The sequence below is a fragment of the Mytilus edulis genome, chromosome 2 (assembly GCF_963676685.1).
Source record: "Mytilus edulis chromosome 2, xbMytEdul2.2, whole genome shotgun sequence".
Lineage (NCBI taxonomy): Eukaryota > Metazoa > Mollusca > Bivalvia > Mytilida > Mytilidae > Mytilus > Mytilus edulis.
Window position 1 is genome coordinate 51,419,672 of NC_092345.1, and position 18,214 is coordinate 51,437,885.

The 18,214-nt window shown below is 32.8% G+C and overlaps 1 protein-coding gene across 1 annotated transcript; it reads right to left on the reverse strand.

Moving 5' to 3' along the window:
• Positions 1–14,642: 14,642 nt before the first annotated feature.
• LOC139512394 (neuronal acetylcholine receptor subunit beta-3-like) lies at positions 14,643–18,214 on the reverse strand. Its single transcript, XM_071300003.1, has 2 exons — positions 17,889–18,214; positions 14,643–16,025 (listed from the first exon to the last, which is right to left on the reverse strand). Exon 2 carries the CDS (start codon positions 15,997–15,999, stop codon positions 14,791–14,793), a length of 1,209 nt encoding a protein of 402 aa, XP_071156104.1. The 5' UTR covers positions 16,000–16,025; positions 17,889–18,214; the 3' UTR covers positions 14,643–14,790.

Below are 18,214 nucleotides of genomic sequence, written 5' to 3' on the forward strand. Positions count from 1 at the left end.
ATTATTATACTTCTTTAACAAACTTTTCAGAAGATAATGAGAAATAACGAAGAATCATGATATAAATTTTAAGAAAAGAACAAAACCAAGCACCTTTTTTATTTACTTTGAAGAATCCAACTGTTTAAAAGTCATATTGACCTCTTAAATTCGTTACAAATTAAACAAGTTCTTAGTTTATTAAAATGTCAAAAAAGAGCCCGTTCACAAACGCGCACTGGACATAATTATTATATTTCTATTCAGACTTTTTATGCATTCTATCAGCCGTAAGTGAACTATTTGATGATTACAGGTCAGTGTCTTCATTACACGTTTAACGCAAAATAGAAAATACAGTTTTGTGTATGTAAAACAACTTGGAAGCTTTCTGAAAGTATTTGATATGGCGTACGCCAATTCATGAGGTCGTCACTAAAGTCACTTATGTCCAATCAGCTTTTCTGTTGTACAAAGTTTGAAGTGATGTTTGAACAGTGTAAATGACATTGTCATAATATTATGACATTGTCTTTTAACACGAAAGACTATTTACTATACTAGGGTGACTGTGTTATTCTGATTGAAAACTAAATTGGTTTTGAAAAAGTTCTTTGTAACCGCTGAGGAGACGTTGAGTGTAAGATAGAAATTTTTTGTTTACCACAAATTATTTAATAGTTACCAAAGGTACCAGGATTATAATTTAGTACGCCAGACACGCGTTTCATCTACATAAGACTCATCAGTGAAGTTCATATAAAAATATTTATAAAACCAAACACGTACAAAGTTGAAGAGCATTGAGGATCCAAAATTCCTAAAAGTTGTGCCAAATACGGCTAAAAGCTTCAGTAAATTCTTTCGAAGTTGCAAATATTTGGTTTAAAAACATGTGAATTACGAAAACGGGATATTGCATCTTTATTTTTGTAATATTATTCATTGAGGCCAAAGTTTAGCTAGATACATGTAAACTTGTCAATCAGTTGGCTTATTATGAAACGTTATCAACTTAACGCTGTGATATGATCTGATTTTATAGTTTTATCGGTACATACATTAATTTTGTTATCCCTAAATCGAATCATAGCTAAACATATATTGCGATACAATTATGAACATTTACGGTTCAATATCCAGTCGATGCCAATAATTTGGCATTGGATTAAGTCATCTTTTTCTCAGACTGTTCATGAGGTGTGTACACTAAATTCTTTTGACACGTACTAAATGAAATTGTAGTCAGCTGGGGAGCAGGATTTATTCATTAGCTATAATTAATTAAGCTTGAAGTAACCTTCTATAGCTTTTTGTACTCTAAGATCGACACCTTCTGTTTTAAAATGTTTGTTATTTTTGTTTGTCGATCCAGTGACTACTGTCGCAGCGCGGCGGCGTTAACTAACTTCTCAAAAACTGAATATTTCAGATGGTACATGTACCTGGATCCTTCACTTTGTAAATAGATTTTAAGAAGTTTACGTCTGTCACATGTCCATTTTCCTTGACCTTATTTTCATGGTTAAGTGACTTCTTGAAAAAAGGTTTTGATTTTAGTATAATTGTTTATTTCTCTCTTATTATGAGTAGCATATATTTACATACCTTACATGATTACCATGCCTGTCAGACAGTTTGCACTTGACCTCGACCTCATTTCGTTGATCAGTGAGTAAGGTTAAGTTTTTGTGGTCAAATCCATATCTCAGATACCTTAAGCGATAGGTCTACTTTATTTTGTGTATGGAATTATTTTTTGGTGTACACGTCCAACATGCAGGTGTCATCTGACCTTGACTTCATTATCATAGATCAGCCTTTATAAGTTTAAAAAGTTCTTGTCTTTTTTTCTGTTTTTCTAATACTATATGCAATAGGTCTACTATATTTGGTCTGTGGAAAGATTGTAAGTTGTACATGTCCAACTGGCAGTTGTTATCTGACCTCGATATCATTTTCATGGTTCAATGATAATAGTTAAGTTTTGTGTTTTAGTCTGTTTTTTAATACAGTATTCAATAGGTCAACTATATTTGGTGTATACAAATATTTTACAATGTCATTTTCGTGGTTCATTGTTCAATATTAAATTTTCCTTGTTTAATTTGTTTCTTGGATACTATATGCAAAAGGTCAATTTTATTTCAAGCATGATTGTAATGATTGTAAGGTGAACATGTCTGTCTGGAACGGTTCATCTGACCTTGGCCTCATTTTCACGGCTCGTTGATCAATGTTCAGTTTTCCTGGTTGATATAACAAAGAAGATATGGTATGATTGCCAAATTTCCACAAGAGACCAAATGACTCAGAAATTAAGAACTATAGGTAACCATGCGGCCTGTCACAATGAACAAAGCCCATACTGCATAGTCAGCTATAAAAGGCTCAGAAATGACAAATGTAAAACAATTCAAACACGAAAACTAACGTCCTAATTTATGTAGAAAAAAATGAACGAAAAACAAATATGTACCACATCAACAAACGACAACCACTGAATTACAGGCTCCTGACTTGAGCCATGCACAGAATTTGGCGGGGTTAAACATGTAAGCGGGATCCAAACACTCCTCTTAACCTGGGACAGTGATATAACAGTAAAACATGAGAACGAACTATAAAAATCAGTTGAAAAAGGGTTAACTCATCAGATGGTTACAAATAGAAATGCATCTAATAAAATCACCGAGTGGACGTATTTGTTTCTTAGATGTACTATAAATCAACTATAGCTAAAGCATAATTGGTGAAAGGAATAAACCTGTATTACCGGTTTGGTTTGTCTGACCTTTGATGAAGGCGAAACATTTCAACGTGTGCACTCTTGTTTTTTCGTGTATTGTGTCGATTTGAGTTCAACCTTTATCGACTGATTTTGTCGCTGTGTTCTCCTTGTTAGGGGGGATTGTGCACTATCAAACATGCTTAAAACAATCACATTCTGTACTGTACCCCAAGTGAAAAACGGATATTTCGGTACTTTTTGTTGGTTGCTGTTTGCCCTATTTCAATTGTTCTATTGAGAGTTCTACCCTTTTCATAATGTAAAATATATGATTTTTAATAGACGAAGAATACATTGAAAAGCTTAAAAACACATGCATACATAATCAAGGGGTTAAAGACATATTTTGAACATGTCATGGACCTTTGGATTTGTCTTCGAACAAAATGCTGCATCTTCATGGCCCAAACATTTCCCACTTTTCAAGACTTTTATATGTAAACTAGGTTAGTTCTGGGATATCTCATGACAAGTTGTAAGGTCGAAGATCATAGATTAAGTTCAACATTAAAAATTTAAACGCGTATAAGTCTTTTCAAATAGGGTGAACAACACACAATTTCCTATCCCAGACATGATTTTAACCTGATGGTCTTTGTGAAGCCCTTTGATCCTCGATGTCAATGTTAAATATCGAATTGGAGTAGAATATTTGGGTTTACCAAGAGTCATAGCTAACTTGGTATACACGCACACCATGAACGGGTCACTACTTGATGTGTTTGTTTCACTTGAATTCGAAAAACTAACTCAAAGTTGAATTCAAACGGTAACCCAAACTTTAATTTGAACACTAATTAGATGGATGGCCACACGCATTCAAGGCACATACAACATGAAAATCTATCTAAAAATAGAACAGATTTTACCGAATTGGTGACGTGGTTTTACCTCATCTAGTAATGGGGTAACCACATCAAAGAATGACAGGACCACATAAAAAAATGACAAGACTACATCAAATAATGAAACAAACACATCAAGTAGTGTAAAGTCGTCAAATTTTGAAACATTACGTAATGTTAAAACCATATAAAGAATAGACAAATCATCATTACGAAATAAGAAAACCAACATGTAACGAAAAAAACTACATGACGTTAAGTCACATACACATCAAGTTATGTTAAACCAACATTGACTAATGATACAACAATATTAGAAATGGTGAAACCACATCGACAAAACTATATCAAGTAAGATCACAAAAATATTGAACTTAGAGGAAAATCAATTCCGAAAGTCCATTATCACATGGCAAATCAAATAACAAAACGCATCAAAAACGAATGGACAAGAACTGTCAGATTCCTGACTTGGTACAGGCATTTTTAAATGTAGAAAATGGTTGATTCAACCTGGCTTTATAGCGCTAACCCTCTAACTTTGATGACAGTCTCGTCAATTTCCGTTATATTTACATTGATGCGTAACCTAAACAGACACAATAAAGAAAATAGTAAAAATATGGGTACATCAGTCATCATCGTATAACAATTTTAAAAGGGACAATTTAACAGAACACAAAAACATCTATCTTTTTTTTATATGCACATAAATTTGTCGTTCAATGTGCATGTAAATAGTTATCAAAGGTACCAGGATTATAATTAATTACGCCAGACGCGCGTTTCGTCTACATAAGACTCATCAGTGACGCTCAGATCAAATAGTTGTAAAGCCAAACAAATACAAAGTTGAAGAGCATTGAGGACCCAAAATTCCAAAAAGTTGTGCCAAATACGGCTAAGGTAATCTATTCTTAGGATTAGAAAATCCTTAGTTTTTCAAAAAATTCAAGGTTTTGTAACAGAAAATTTATAAAAATGATCACATAATTGAAATTCATGTCAACACCGAAGTGCTGACTACTGGGCTGGTGATACCCTCGGGGACGAAACGTCCACCAGCACACAAACAATTTTAAAATTTAGGCAATGTTAGTATGTAAGGTTAAGTTAATACGAAACCATATCGTGAAGTATCGAAATATCATTAAGTAATAACTATTCCATATTGAGTTATATTAAAACATCATTACGTTATGTCAAAACCATATTTAGTAAAGACAAAATGTCATTAAGTAATAATAAAACAACATAAAGTAATATCAGAGTTCCACATAAGACAGCTGTGGCGTTTCATATGTATGACGTGCTTCTTTCTCGATTGTACTGTTTTTTATTTTGGCATTTCGGGGCCTTGTATAGCTGACTATGAGGTATGCGTTTTACTTATTGTTGAAACCCTTGCGATGCCTTTAGTTTGTTAATTTCTGTGTCATTATGTCTCTTGTGCAGAGGTTCTCATTGAAAATCATACCACATCAGATTTTTATATTAACCACCGTACAGTCAGTTGATTGCGGACGTTGTTCATTTTCAAAAATAACAAAAGATGGTTTCCAAAGTATATGTTCTTCGAGAGTAATTTCGTCGATTTGATTTTCTGTGCTATCCCAAGATATAGTATCATCTACCCAGCTTATACCAAAGTATCCAGATAAACTTAGTTTTCCTTTAACTTCATTAAATTCCTGGATATATATTAAATGAAAAAAATAAACATATTTATTTTCGATTTGTGGTCAAGGACTGGCCGCAAATTTACGTTTTACCACCGGTAATATTTTTGAAGAACGCGTCAAAATTCGCATATGATACCGAGTAACTTTCTCGGAAAGACGATACCAACCGTATCGGTATAACTAAATATCCACAATTTGTCATCTTCCTGTGTCCAAGTTAGGCTTGGAGTTAATCTGTCAATTATAGACAATTCATTTTGACGGGCTTCTTTCGGTTTGTAAATAAACCCGTGCTCGAAATCAAATAAAATGTGTTTGCACATGCGTATATTAACTACTGCAGAAATTGACTTTGATCAAATTGACATGCATTTAATATATTGCAATACCTTAAAACACTTTCAAACTCTTTAATGATGCACATGTTATTATATTATGACTTCAATGTGTTTCAATTCTCAATTGACATATTGGACATAGATACGACAACGTTCATGCTGTTCAAAACCCCTCCATCTGAAAAAACACATTGTCAGCCGTCTGATTGTTTACTAGCTTAAAAGGTGGATTTATGGCAGAGCCTTCACAAACGCTCTACACTCATATACATCGGACATATAGAAAACCTTAATTGTCCTAATCAGAAACGAAATAATTGATGCAAGCTATACACATTGCAGTTTTAACATGGGTAGGTATTATATTCGTGGTATTTTATCCCTCACTATCGCTTGGGCAAAAATAATAACGAATATAATGCCTTTTTTAAAATTTGCTTCCAATATTATGTTGTAGTATATGATAATTCTTATTAAGATGGCTTTATTTTCGCAAAGTTTACAAGAATATACAGCTGCTACGTGTTCTTCCACAAAAAGCAGCGAGTAAAGGGCTCATGTCTTCAATAAATATAATTTAGCCAAGTTGAACTATTTGTTTTTTATATCTTTGGATTGTTTTATATAAATGTTATTCAAGAAATTACCTAAAATTTGATTTTATAACGTGATATGCAATTTGTAAGAAACAATAAATGTTTCTATCAATATTTAGATCCCAATTGTTTAAAAACAGGTCTAATCTGTTATATTTTGAATAGGTACATGTAGCATATAAAAAACTATTACATTTTTCGTATTATTTTTTTGTATCAGTACATTTAGCATTTTTCAACTCTGTAATACTAGTATATAAACTCATCAAAGATACCGGGATTAAAATTTAATATTCACGCCAAACTTTTTTTCGTCCACAAAAGAATCGTCAGTGACGCTCGAATAAAAAAATGTTATAAAAGGCTAAATAAAGTACGAAGTTGAAGTGCATTGAGGACCAAATTTCCTAAAAGTTTTGCCAGATACAGCTTAGGTAATCTACCCTAAGGTAGAAAAGCCTTAGTTTTTCAAATATATATATATGTCACAATCATATTGTCAATTTACCAAATCGTGAATAAAATTACCATATTTCATACTCCAAAAACAAACAACCGTTGATATACTAAATCATGGCCATGATTTTTCTCGAACACTATCTTTTTCACAAAACAAATATATCAATGATATTTTATGTCAACACTAAAAAAATCCGGACTGATACATGTACAGTGCTGACAAAATTCTCTTTGTGGTTGTGGAAATCGATGAAATCTAGTACATGTTAAGTCAGTGCCGCTCCAACCAAAACAGATGGAAGGCACATTCACTTTAAAATTGAAGAGTATTGAAAAATTAAAAACATGTATGCCAAATACGAGTTATGCTGTAATGCTATATATTTTGTGAACATATTTTCCTTCAGGAAATGAACCTATCAGTTATATTGTAAGTCAACATATGAATGTTGACTACATGGATGGTTAAACTCTATGGGGCTAAACGTTCACCAGAAATGACATCCACCTAGTGTTTGCGAAAACTCACCAAAGACACCAAGCTTTATTCCGGAAGTTGGGTCCCCCTTTTATATGATTAATCAGAATGAATGGTGACATATGCATAGATGGAACCTTATTCCCCCTTTATCCTGTGTTGAACGCTTCTTTTAAGAATATCTGGATCAGCCCCTATTTCAGGAATAGTACGTCAATTATGTTCAATCACTTGCACAAGACGATAAGCGTTATTTGTTGGGTTTCTTTTATCTTGTGGTTCATGTAATTATCAGTTGAAGTGTGGCACATATAATTATCCTTGTACTATGCAAAATCCTGCCATGCTAATTGTGTTTTTGCATAAAGAACTTTACAAAATAAAAAAAAAACATCACAAGGATATATCGACCCTACTTTTTGAAAATCAGGCCATGATACAGCAGTAAACAAACTTTGTAAGGTTCTAGTAAAATATGGTACACTCCATTATCGATGACATGTGTCAATTTACGTGAACACTTTGATTTGTATTTGAATCTTTCGGCCAATTAAATTTGACGTTACAAGTTGTTTGTTTGTGACACGCCAGAATGTTACTAATGAATTACCACACGTTAACCTTGACTACAGTTTAGTGTAGACAGAAGTTCTTCAAAATAAGTCTTTATTTCTGTACCTCTAAAGATCTAATGACGCCCAACCTTTTCTATGGTATTTCAAATTTTTATCACATGTTCTTTTGAATTACAAACGTCTGATATTTTCTCCATTCATCCTCTAATTTTGAAATTTAGTGACCTCCTTCATTTATTTCTTCTTGGTTAATAACCGGACACTGACCCGATATCACATGTCTTTCATTTCTCCATTATCTGTACAGCGTCACCCTTAAAAAAGATTTTCCTGTTTATTACTTGAAGACAAGAATAAGAACCTTTTCTTAGTATGCTACGATAACCATACCAACATAAGATTTATTTTACTTATCTTATATAAAGGTTTAATTTCCTACGTGTCTGGCCAGCTATTATTGTCCTATTTCCCAGTTAAAAACTATAATTTGTACTAAAAGTTTATGAAATACTACATACAAACTGCTTTGTCTATTATCTGAAGAAAACACATTTATTTTCATATAAAAAAAGAAGATGTGGTATGATTACCAATGAGACAACTCGATCAAAATGACACAGAAATTAACAACTATAGGTCACCGTACGGTCTCAACAATGAACATACCGCATAGTCAGCTATAAATGGCCCCAAAATGACACAGTGAAACAATTCAAATGAGAAAACTAACAGCCTAATTTATGTACAAAAAATGAACGAAAACAAATATGTTACACATAAACAAACGACAACCACCGAATAACATGCTCCTGACTTGGGACAGACACATACATACATAATGATGCTGGATTAAACATGTTAGTGGGATCCCAACCCTCCAATAACCTTGGACAGTGGTATAACAGTACAACATAAGAACGAACTATAAAAATCAGTTGAAAAAGGCTTAACTCATCTGATGGATAAAAATACATGTTTATTTACATGTCTTCTTACATCTAACAACAAGCTTTTTGTGAAATGATATCTACACGGGTTTTTGTTTTAGATTTGAACTTATTGTCGATCATTTACACATTTTCTTTATATATAGTATTCAATGTAATTATTTCATTCTATAACATTTCTATAACTAAAATGGAAAATATCTAAACTGTTACACTTACTAATAAATCATAAATGAAGTATTTTTAATGTCACAATAGAAACCCTGTAACTGGACCTGTCAACGACGCCTGTTAGAAAGAAATAGATCAAATTAAGAAAAAATTACTATAAGCAATATGTTACCTAGCTATTTGAAGATTTTATCTGTTTGCATTGAAACTAAATGTTACCATAGTTGAAACATTATGACCATACAACTATATTTGTGAATGAATACAATTGAGAATGGAAATGGGGAATGTGTCAAAGAGACAACAACCCGACCATATAACAGACAACAGCCGAAGCCTATTTAAGAGAAAGAAAAAAATGTCTTAAACATTAGAAGAAAATGTAACCAATGTCGCCAATGTAACCAATCAATTTGCAGATTTGTTTAATTCGAAGTGAAACCTTGAAAAAAGTTACTTGTAATAAAATTCAAAACAGAACGTAACAAAACACTGAGGTAGGAATGCCAAAAAAATTATCCCATACATATACCAGGGTAACCATTGTCGACTATTTGCCACTAAACCTTAAATGTAACGCAGGATTCATATTTAATATATAGATTTATAACAGCGACGAGTATTTGCCTTGATACCTTAAACATCTATACACTATATACTTATTATTAAATATTTCTGCAGTTAACAAAGCTTGACCTTAATGATGAAATGGCTGTGTTAACACTACAAAAATTAACTCTGAAACACTGTGCCAACATTTTTAAAGGAATGGCATGACATAGATATATCAAATTAAAACGTATCTCATGCTTCAGAAAATGTTAATTGCAATGTACTAGCTTTTGCAGTGCACATATTTTCGCTTTACTGATTAAGGTTTATGACCCCTTCGTGGCCTGTCAATTACGAAATTTTCAAACTGAAATAGTATCAAAACAGCAAAGATAATGAATAATAGAGATGGACCATTTTGTACTTATATCAATGGGAAACTTCGTGCAAAGCATTATTATTTATAGTTTAAATGCATTTAGTAGAAAAAGAGAATTTGGTGAAAATAAAACCAAATTGTTGTAGAAAATCCACAGACTTAAATACAGAGATTTTTGTTATAAAATTTTGAATATAGAATACTCACTTTTTTCTAGGATCAACTAGCGTTTGTTGTTTACAAAAAGTAATAAACAAGCTGTAAATTCCAAAACACCTCATGCTGAGTCATTAAAGTCGAGCACACCCTCAAAGGTGTACTTGAATTGGTCCATTTTTTATATTTGTTTTAACCAATATCTAAATTTATAAACTTGTTTTAAGTAAATCATTGCTAGCACTGAATGCAATAATCCTCTTTCAACCAAACATCGAATTGCTAAATATGAGAGTACAAGGGGAAAGGCTACAGATTTTCTATAAAATTTCCATATGTTTAGCATTGAATCAACACAAGGGTACATAATCCTCAAGATGATAAAATGAACAAACACTAGATTCCAGATGCAGATGTTAGTTTGCAATCAGAGTAAATTCAGTTGTGTTAACGCGACTATCTTATCCCGGATGTATATATGACCCTAAAAGGTATATGTATGTTAAATGAACTGCACCACTTAACACAACAATAATATTTATATATTTTTTTTACTTTTAAGAATGATTATACGTACCTTAAATGTGTTAATGCTAAGTTACCAAATGTTAACGTTAAGTTGAAAGTTCTAAGTAAACAATATTGTTCAAAAGCATTTAAACATAAACATAAAATGCTACAGAATTTAAACAATCTTATGTCCATCATATTAAAATCACATCTTATGAGTAAACACGTTTTAAATGGACGTATTGAAAATATATAAAGCGTTAACTTTATTCTCACTAAGGTATAATACACTATCTGTTGTGACAGGCGTATTACACATGAGTGCAGCCATTGTCATGTAAAAGTAAAAAACACGTTTCAAATTTCACGATTAAAATTAATGGAACAACTTTTACAATATCAATGCCATCTACATCCTGATATTTCAGGTTTATGTAAACCATTTGACTAAAATGGCTGTGTGTACACCTCAAATTTTACTTTCAACCCAGATACAACTACCTCTAGCGCAGAAAAGTCCTACCGTCGGAGCTCAGAACTGACATACTTTGCTCAAATTAGCCCTCAATGTATATATAGTGCGAATCCAGATAGGTCATGTAACATTCATATGCGAGAATTAGTATTGTAAAATAAAGGACAATGTGAACAACTGTGTTTGTAAACGTTTTAGAAATACAAAATAATTGATTTGAATGTACTATTTGACACAATTTCATTACAAGAGGGACGAAAGATACCAAAGGGACAGTCAAAACTCATAAATCTAAAACAAACTGACAACGCCATGGCTAAAAATGAAAAAGACAAACAGAAAAACAATAGTACACATGACACAACATAGAAAACTAAAGAATAAACAACACGAACCCCGCCAAAAACTAGGGGTGATCTCAGGTGCTCCGGAAGGGTAAGCAGATCCTGCTCCACATGTGGCACCCGTCGTGTTGCTTATGTGATTACAAATCCGGTAAATAGTCTAATTCGGTAGGTCACATTCATGAAAGGGAAGGGGATTGTAGTCACGACGTAAGGAATGTTGCTACTAAGAAATGGAAAGTTCACAATTGGAAAGCTGAAATCATCTCTTTTGTCGTAAAGTTTTGTTTTCAACCGACCCTCATTGTCAATTTCTAGATGTAAGTCAAGATATGAAGCCGACTTAACTGTATCTGTAGTATCCTTTATCTCCAATTCGATGGGATGGATGCGTTCCACATAGTCACCAAATTTTGAATTGTTTAGTGAAAGAACGTCATCTATATAGCGCAAAGTAGAGTTAAAGGATATTGCTAACTTCTTATCTTTCTTCCTAAGAAGTTCCTGCATGAAGTCAGCCTCATGATAATAAAGAAACAAGTCGGCAAGTAGAGGGGCACAGTTTGTTCCCATTGGTATGCCGACAGTCTGTTAAAAAACACGTCCTCCGAACGTTACAAATATGTGACTTTGCAATGTACAGGTTTATGATTAAAGTCCTAAACAATATTATTAAAGCAACATAATCTAGAATAAAGTTAGTGAAGGGCGATTCATTTGGACCTTAATTATTAATGATTTACCGATTAAAAATCTAAACCTATCGTAAATGCTATATCAGGCTGCTCGTTTTCTCGATTGCATTGGGTTTTTTTTTTGGCATTTCGGGGCCTTGTATTGCTGACTATGAGGTATGCGTTTCACTTATTGTTGAAAACCGTACGGTGACTTAAATTTGTTAATTTCTGTGTCATTATGTCTCTGGTGCAGAGTTTCTCATTGACAATCATACCACATGAGATTTTTATATTAACCACCGTACAGTCAGTTGATTGAAGATATTGTGCACTTTTAAGGCGAAAGCTGAGAGAAGCCAATATATGATATCTATAATATTTATTTATGTACGCAATATTTACACAAAAATAAATCATACACATTGATTGACAAATTCGCATTTCAATTCGCACTGAACTTACTGAATGATAAAAACACGTGTGTCGCAAACACTCGCTAAAACGCTTGACAATACAAACATAAGCCAATTTTAGATAACAACTGATATATATGCAGGTAAGTGGGAATATCTTCCTTCTGAATATATCCACGAACCTAGTTCATTGAAATTATCATAATTTTCTTCTATAAAATCATCAGTTTGTGAAATTGGTAATATTGTACCGTTCGTTGCGCGTTTTTGTTAGAGTACTGTACCATTCGTTGCTAAAAACATATCGAGAAGAACATAGATTACCATTTTTGAAACACCCATCTTATTTTTTGTGTACCGACTTAACTATTTGTCATTTCTAACAATTTTCCTGGATAATTAAAGCACCTACATTTTGTGAAATCAAGCGGAGCGCGCTCATGGGGAGAACATGATTGCAACCCAGTTTCTGAGATATTTTGAAAATATAACTCTTCCAATCAAGAATTGTTATGTTAAGATAGAGGTCACACGAAGGTTATGATGATAAGCAACACATCGTCCTGAGTTTGATATTTCTCTTTACAAGTTGTAGTTCTTGATAAAACAAAAAATAACATACCACAAATACCAACACAAAGTAAAATAAAACTTTGAAAAGTTTTCAAGTAATATTATTATGGTATACCCAGGTGGGCTTCAGCTGGCCCCTATAAAATGTGTACTAGTTCAGTTAGAATAAACGTCGTACCAAATTCCGAATAATACAACTTAAATAAAATTTAAAAAAAAAACATAAAAGAATAATAAATGTCTCAGAATCAGCACTGACCTTAATTCCATAATGTAACGAGTGAAGTCTGATGATACAATTAAAATGGAGCTCAGAAACTGACTGTAATGCGAAAAATATTTCAATAGGCAACTTTTTATTCCTCCAACAGAGAAGTAAAAACATGTTCAGGAATGAGTGTTAAAAATAAACCAATTAACAGAAGAATTTTATCAGCAATCAAAGCCGGGCTTCAAAGTTATTGTGAAACTGCCTATTTTAGAGGTGGAATGAATCAGATGTGGATACTTAAACATTCGAAAGATATTTTAGAGTATATACAATCTAAAACTCTTTCATCTTGCAATAGTATTAAAATATTTGACTTGCCTACACTTTACACAGGTATTCCCAATCCCAAACTAAAAGACAAATTGAAACAGTTGGTATTGCTTTGTAATATAAAAGAGTGGCCATCGTAGATACAGTTATCTTCTCTTAGAGAGTGATAAATCCTACTTTGTAAAGGATCACTCTGATTCAAACAAAAAAATCGGCATTAGCAAGATGCTTGATTTCTTGATTGACAACATATTTGTTATGTCATGTTTGGTTTTTTAACAGACTGTCGACACTCCAATTGGAACCAATTGTGCCCCTCTCCTTGTCGACTTGTTTCTTTATTATTATGAGTCTGAATTCATACAAGAACATCGTAGGAAAAAAAGATAAGAAGTTAGCAATATCCTTTAACTTTACTTTCCGCTATATAGATGATGTTCTCTCACTAAATAATTCAAAATTTGGTGACAATGCTGAACGCATCAATCCCATCGAACTAGAGATAAAGGGTACAACAGATACAGTTAAGTATGCCTCATATCGTGACTTACATCTAGAAATTGACAATGAGGGTCGGTTAAAAACTTTACGACAAAAGAGATGATTTCAGCTTCCAAATTGTGAACTTTCCATTTCTATGTAGCAACATTCCAGCAGCGCCTCCATACGGAGTATATATATCCAAATTGATACGATATTCCAGGCTAATATTTCCTGTTATGATTTCCTTATAGATGATTGCTGCTCACAAGGAAGCTTTTAAACCAAGAGTTCAAAATGGGGAAGTTGAAATCATCCCATCGTAAATTTTACGGACGCCATCACGAGATGGTTATGGAATAACCGTTTCACAGATGATATCGGATATGTTCCTTACGTCGCAACTACAATCCCCTTCCCCTTTCAAGAATTTGACCTACCGAATTAGACTATTAATTTGGTTTGGTAATAACATGAGCAACACGACGGTGCCACATGTGGAACAGGATCTGCTTACCCTTCCGGAGCATCTGAGACCACCCCCATTTTTTTGGTGGTTTGCCTATTGCTTAGTATTTAGTTTTCTATGTTTTGTCTTATGTACTATTGTTTGTCTGTTTGTCTATTTCATTTTTAGCCATGGTGTTATCTTTCGTCCCTCTTTTATAAGAGCATTTGAGCATCACTGTCCCTTAAAGATGTTCATTGTGTTGAAAACAATTAACACAGAACAAAGGAGTTTTATATATATCATAAAGTCCATCGAGTCTAATCCACGTCTTTTTGCAGGATATGCTTAAATCAAAATCATATAACAAACGACATCTCATTAATCCAATCCGGGAAGTCCAACTGTGACATCTATGATATACAAAGCATTGACAACTAAAATTACCACAATAATAAAGATACCACATACAATGTCAATCTCCTTTCCGACATCGGTCCATTTAATGTTCTCTTTGTTGTCCTTTCCATTACACTTTTCTTTTTTTCTCATACAACAACACACTTGACAGCGTAGTATTCTGGAAACATTTACAAATCCCCGCATAAATGTAGACACTGGATAATTATCATCTCGATGATAATATCGTAAGCTCAAGATAACCATTAGTACAATAACAGCACTAATGACAACATCGGAAAATAGAAGAAGAGATATGGAAGATATTCGTGGACTTGAAGTTGCAGGTAGATTGTCAGATGAAATAGTCAAAAAGACTGCGATTGCCAAGAGAACAGTTACAGCATATCCAACTCTTTCTCCGCTTTCTGGTGGAAGTAAAAACACAAAAATGTTCAAAATAATCATCACACAAATGGGGAGAATAAGATTCAGAACAAAAAACATGGGATTGCGTTTCAGTGTCATTGAAAATTCTAGGAGTTGAATGTCCTTATCTTTTGCAACGCTTGATTCAATAAATTGCCAGGTTTGTTGTGGATTGAACCAAAACTGTACAACAGAATCGTAAATCGGTATCACATCGATTTCCTCACTGGTATATCCCCATGGTAAAATCTGAAGCTTACAGATCTGTGTATCGAATGGATACCTCGAAACATCTGCATTACAGACAACTTCATAGTTATCTCCTGGGGTCCACGTGACAAGACCATTACTTTGTACTCTCATAACAGTATCGTCTTTATGAATAAATTTTACACCGTCATATGAATTTCCAATAATAAAAGATGGTTTCCAAATTATATGTTCTTCGAGAGTAACTATGTCAATTTCGTTTTCTGTGCTATTCCAAAATATAGTTTGATCAACCCAGCTGATGCTAAAGTATCCAGTTAAACTTAGTTTTCCTTCAACTTCATTGAATTCCTGGATATATATTAAATGAAAAAACATATATATATTCACTTTCGATTTATGGTCAAGAACTGGTCGCATATTTATATTTTTTCCACCGGTAATATTTTTGAAGAACGCGTCAAAATTCGTGTATGATACCGAGTAACTGTCTCTGAAAAACAATACCATCAGTATCATAATTGCTACATATCCACTATTTTTCATCTTCATTTTTCAAACTTCGGCTTGGAGTTAATCTGTAAATAAGAGAACATTTAGTTTTGATAAATTTCTCAGTTTAGCATACATAATGTGTTTGATTATCTTTGTTGTAACAAGCACAGCACAAAAATAATGAGTGAACAGCTAGTTGTTTCATTTGAAATCATACCACATTTACTTTTTATTTCATGTCTTTATTATAAATAATTTTGTCAACGTGAACTATTTTTGTTGTATCTTTGGCTTGTTTATTATGTATGTTATTCATGAAAATTTAAGTTTCGGTTTTATTACGAGATCTGCATTTTATATCAACATCTGGATTCTACATTTGAACGGAAAACAGTTACTATTTTTTTACTTTGAACAGGTACCTGGAGCATATACACATTTATTATCAGTAAATTTGCACAATGGAACCTTGACTCTGTAATATTTCCAAATCATGTTGTCAATTTACCAAGAAATGAATTAAATAAACCTTTAGCATACTCCAAAATAGCCATGATCTATTAAATAATGGACTTGGCGTTAGCAAATTATATTAGAAACCATAAGCTGATTATCTAGTCTTAGATGCATGATATTTTTTATTTTTTTGTAAGTGACTATGAACTATCTGTCTGTAACTGCGAGTACTCTCAGATCTGTACCTAGTGTCTTTTTTGTTGTTGAGAAGTTTAGCTAGCTATAAAACCAGGTTCTATTCACCATTTTCTACATAATAAAATGCATGAATCAAGTCAGGAATATGAGAGTTGTGATCCATTCGTTTGGTGTGTTTGAGCATTCGATTTTGCCATTTGATTAGGGACTTTCCGTTTTGAATTTCTCTTGGAGTTCAGTAATTCTGTTATTTAATTTTTTTCGTAGATAACATTTTCCAAGGCCTAATCTATGTCACTATCCAATGTCCACTCATTTTCTAACTAGTGGCGTTCCACATTTCCATCCCATAAACTTAGTTCACACCGCTGGACCTTCATTCTAATAGTATAAATATTTAGAATTAGTTTTTTTATCTGAAAATGCATAAAATGTTTATCACTGGACGTAAAGATGTACGAAGACAAAGTCTTTTTTTCAAAATCTGGAAACGCGCAGTATATTTTTTTTTCCTTTTATAAAAAGTACTAGAAACAATACATACAGAGGTCGTTGCTGCTCGAGTGTCCGATTTTTTATTCAACTAGGTTCTCATGTACAATTTCAAAATTGCCGGAAAATGTACTGAAGCAATTTCCAGACTATAATTTTAAGAGTAGAAAAGTGTTACTACAAGGTAACTAGTGAAACCCTGTAACTGAAGCCTATTAAAAAAGAAATGTCAGAAATGAAACCAAGCTTTTCTATTCATTATGAAAACAAATGTCACTATAGTGTAACCATCATAACAATGACACTGGAATTGTGAATAAATCTTTTTTTAAAGAAAGTAAAACAACTTGTCATCAATATAAAAAGAAAATTGTAACCAATGTAACAACATGAAACCAATCAATTTGCAACTTCTGTTAATTTTAAGTGAAACCCTGAAAAAATAATTGTAATAGAAGTCTGCAGATACTATAGTAATTTCTACTGACATGACATGACGTAGATATTTAAAATGGAAAACGCATTTAATGCTCAAAGTTTGTTTTTAACTTTGCTTGATTTTGCAATGCATATTTGTCGCTCTGAATTAAGATGATAAAATAAACAAACACATGTGTTGCAAATTCCAGATGCCGATGTTGCTATATATGCACTCAGAGTAATTTAGTGGTGCGACCATTTTTTACTGGATGTCCAAATACATTTTCAGGGTATATGTACACATTACTACGTGTACTACACCACTCAAAACATCACTGTCATTAATGTTATTTTTTTACTTTACGAATGATAAGACTTACCTTTAATGTATTATTGCAAAATTACCAATGTAAAAGCTATGTTGAATGTTCTAAGTAAACTTCATTGGACATAAGCTTTTAAATATTTACGTAAAATACTACCCTATTTCAACAATCATATGTCCACTATTTAAAATCCCATCCGATTAGTAAACAAGGCTTTGAAAGGAAGTATTGTAATGAATAAAAATTCAACATTGTTGTCACAAAGGTATTATACACTATATATAATGACAAGCGTCTTACAAAGGAAAGCATGGTCATTTAAAAAGTAAATAAACGATTTGTGATATAAAAGATCAAAGTCAAGGCCTCGACATCGTCTC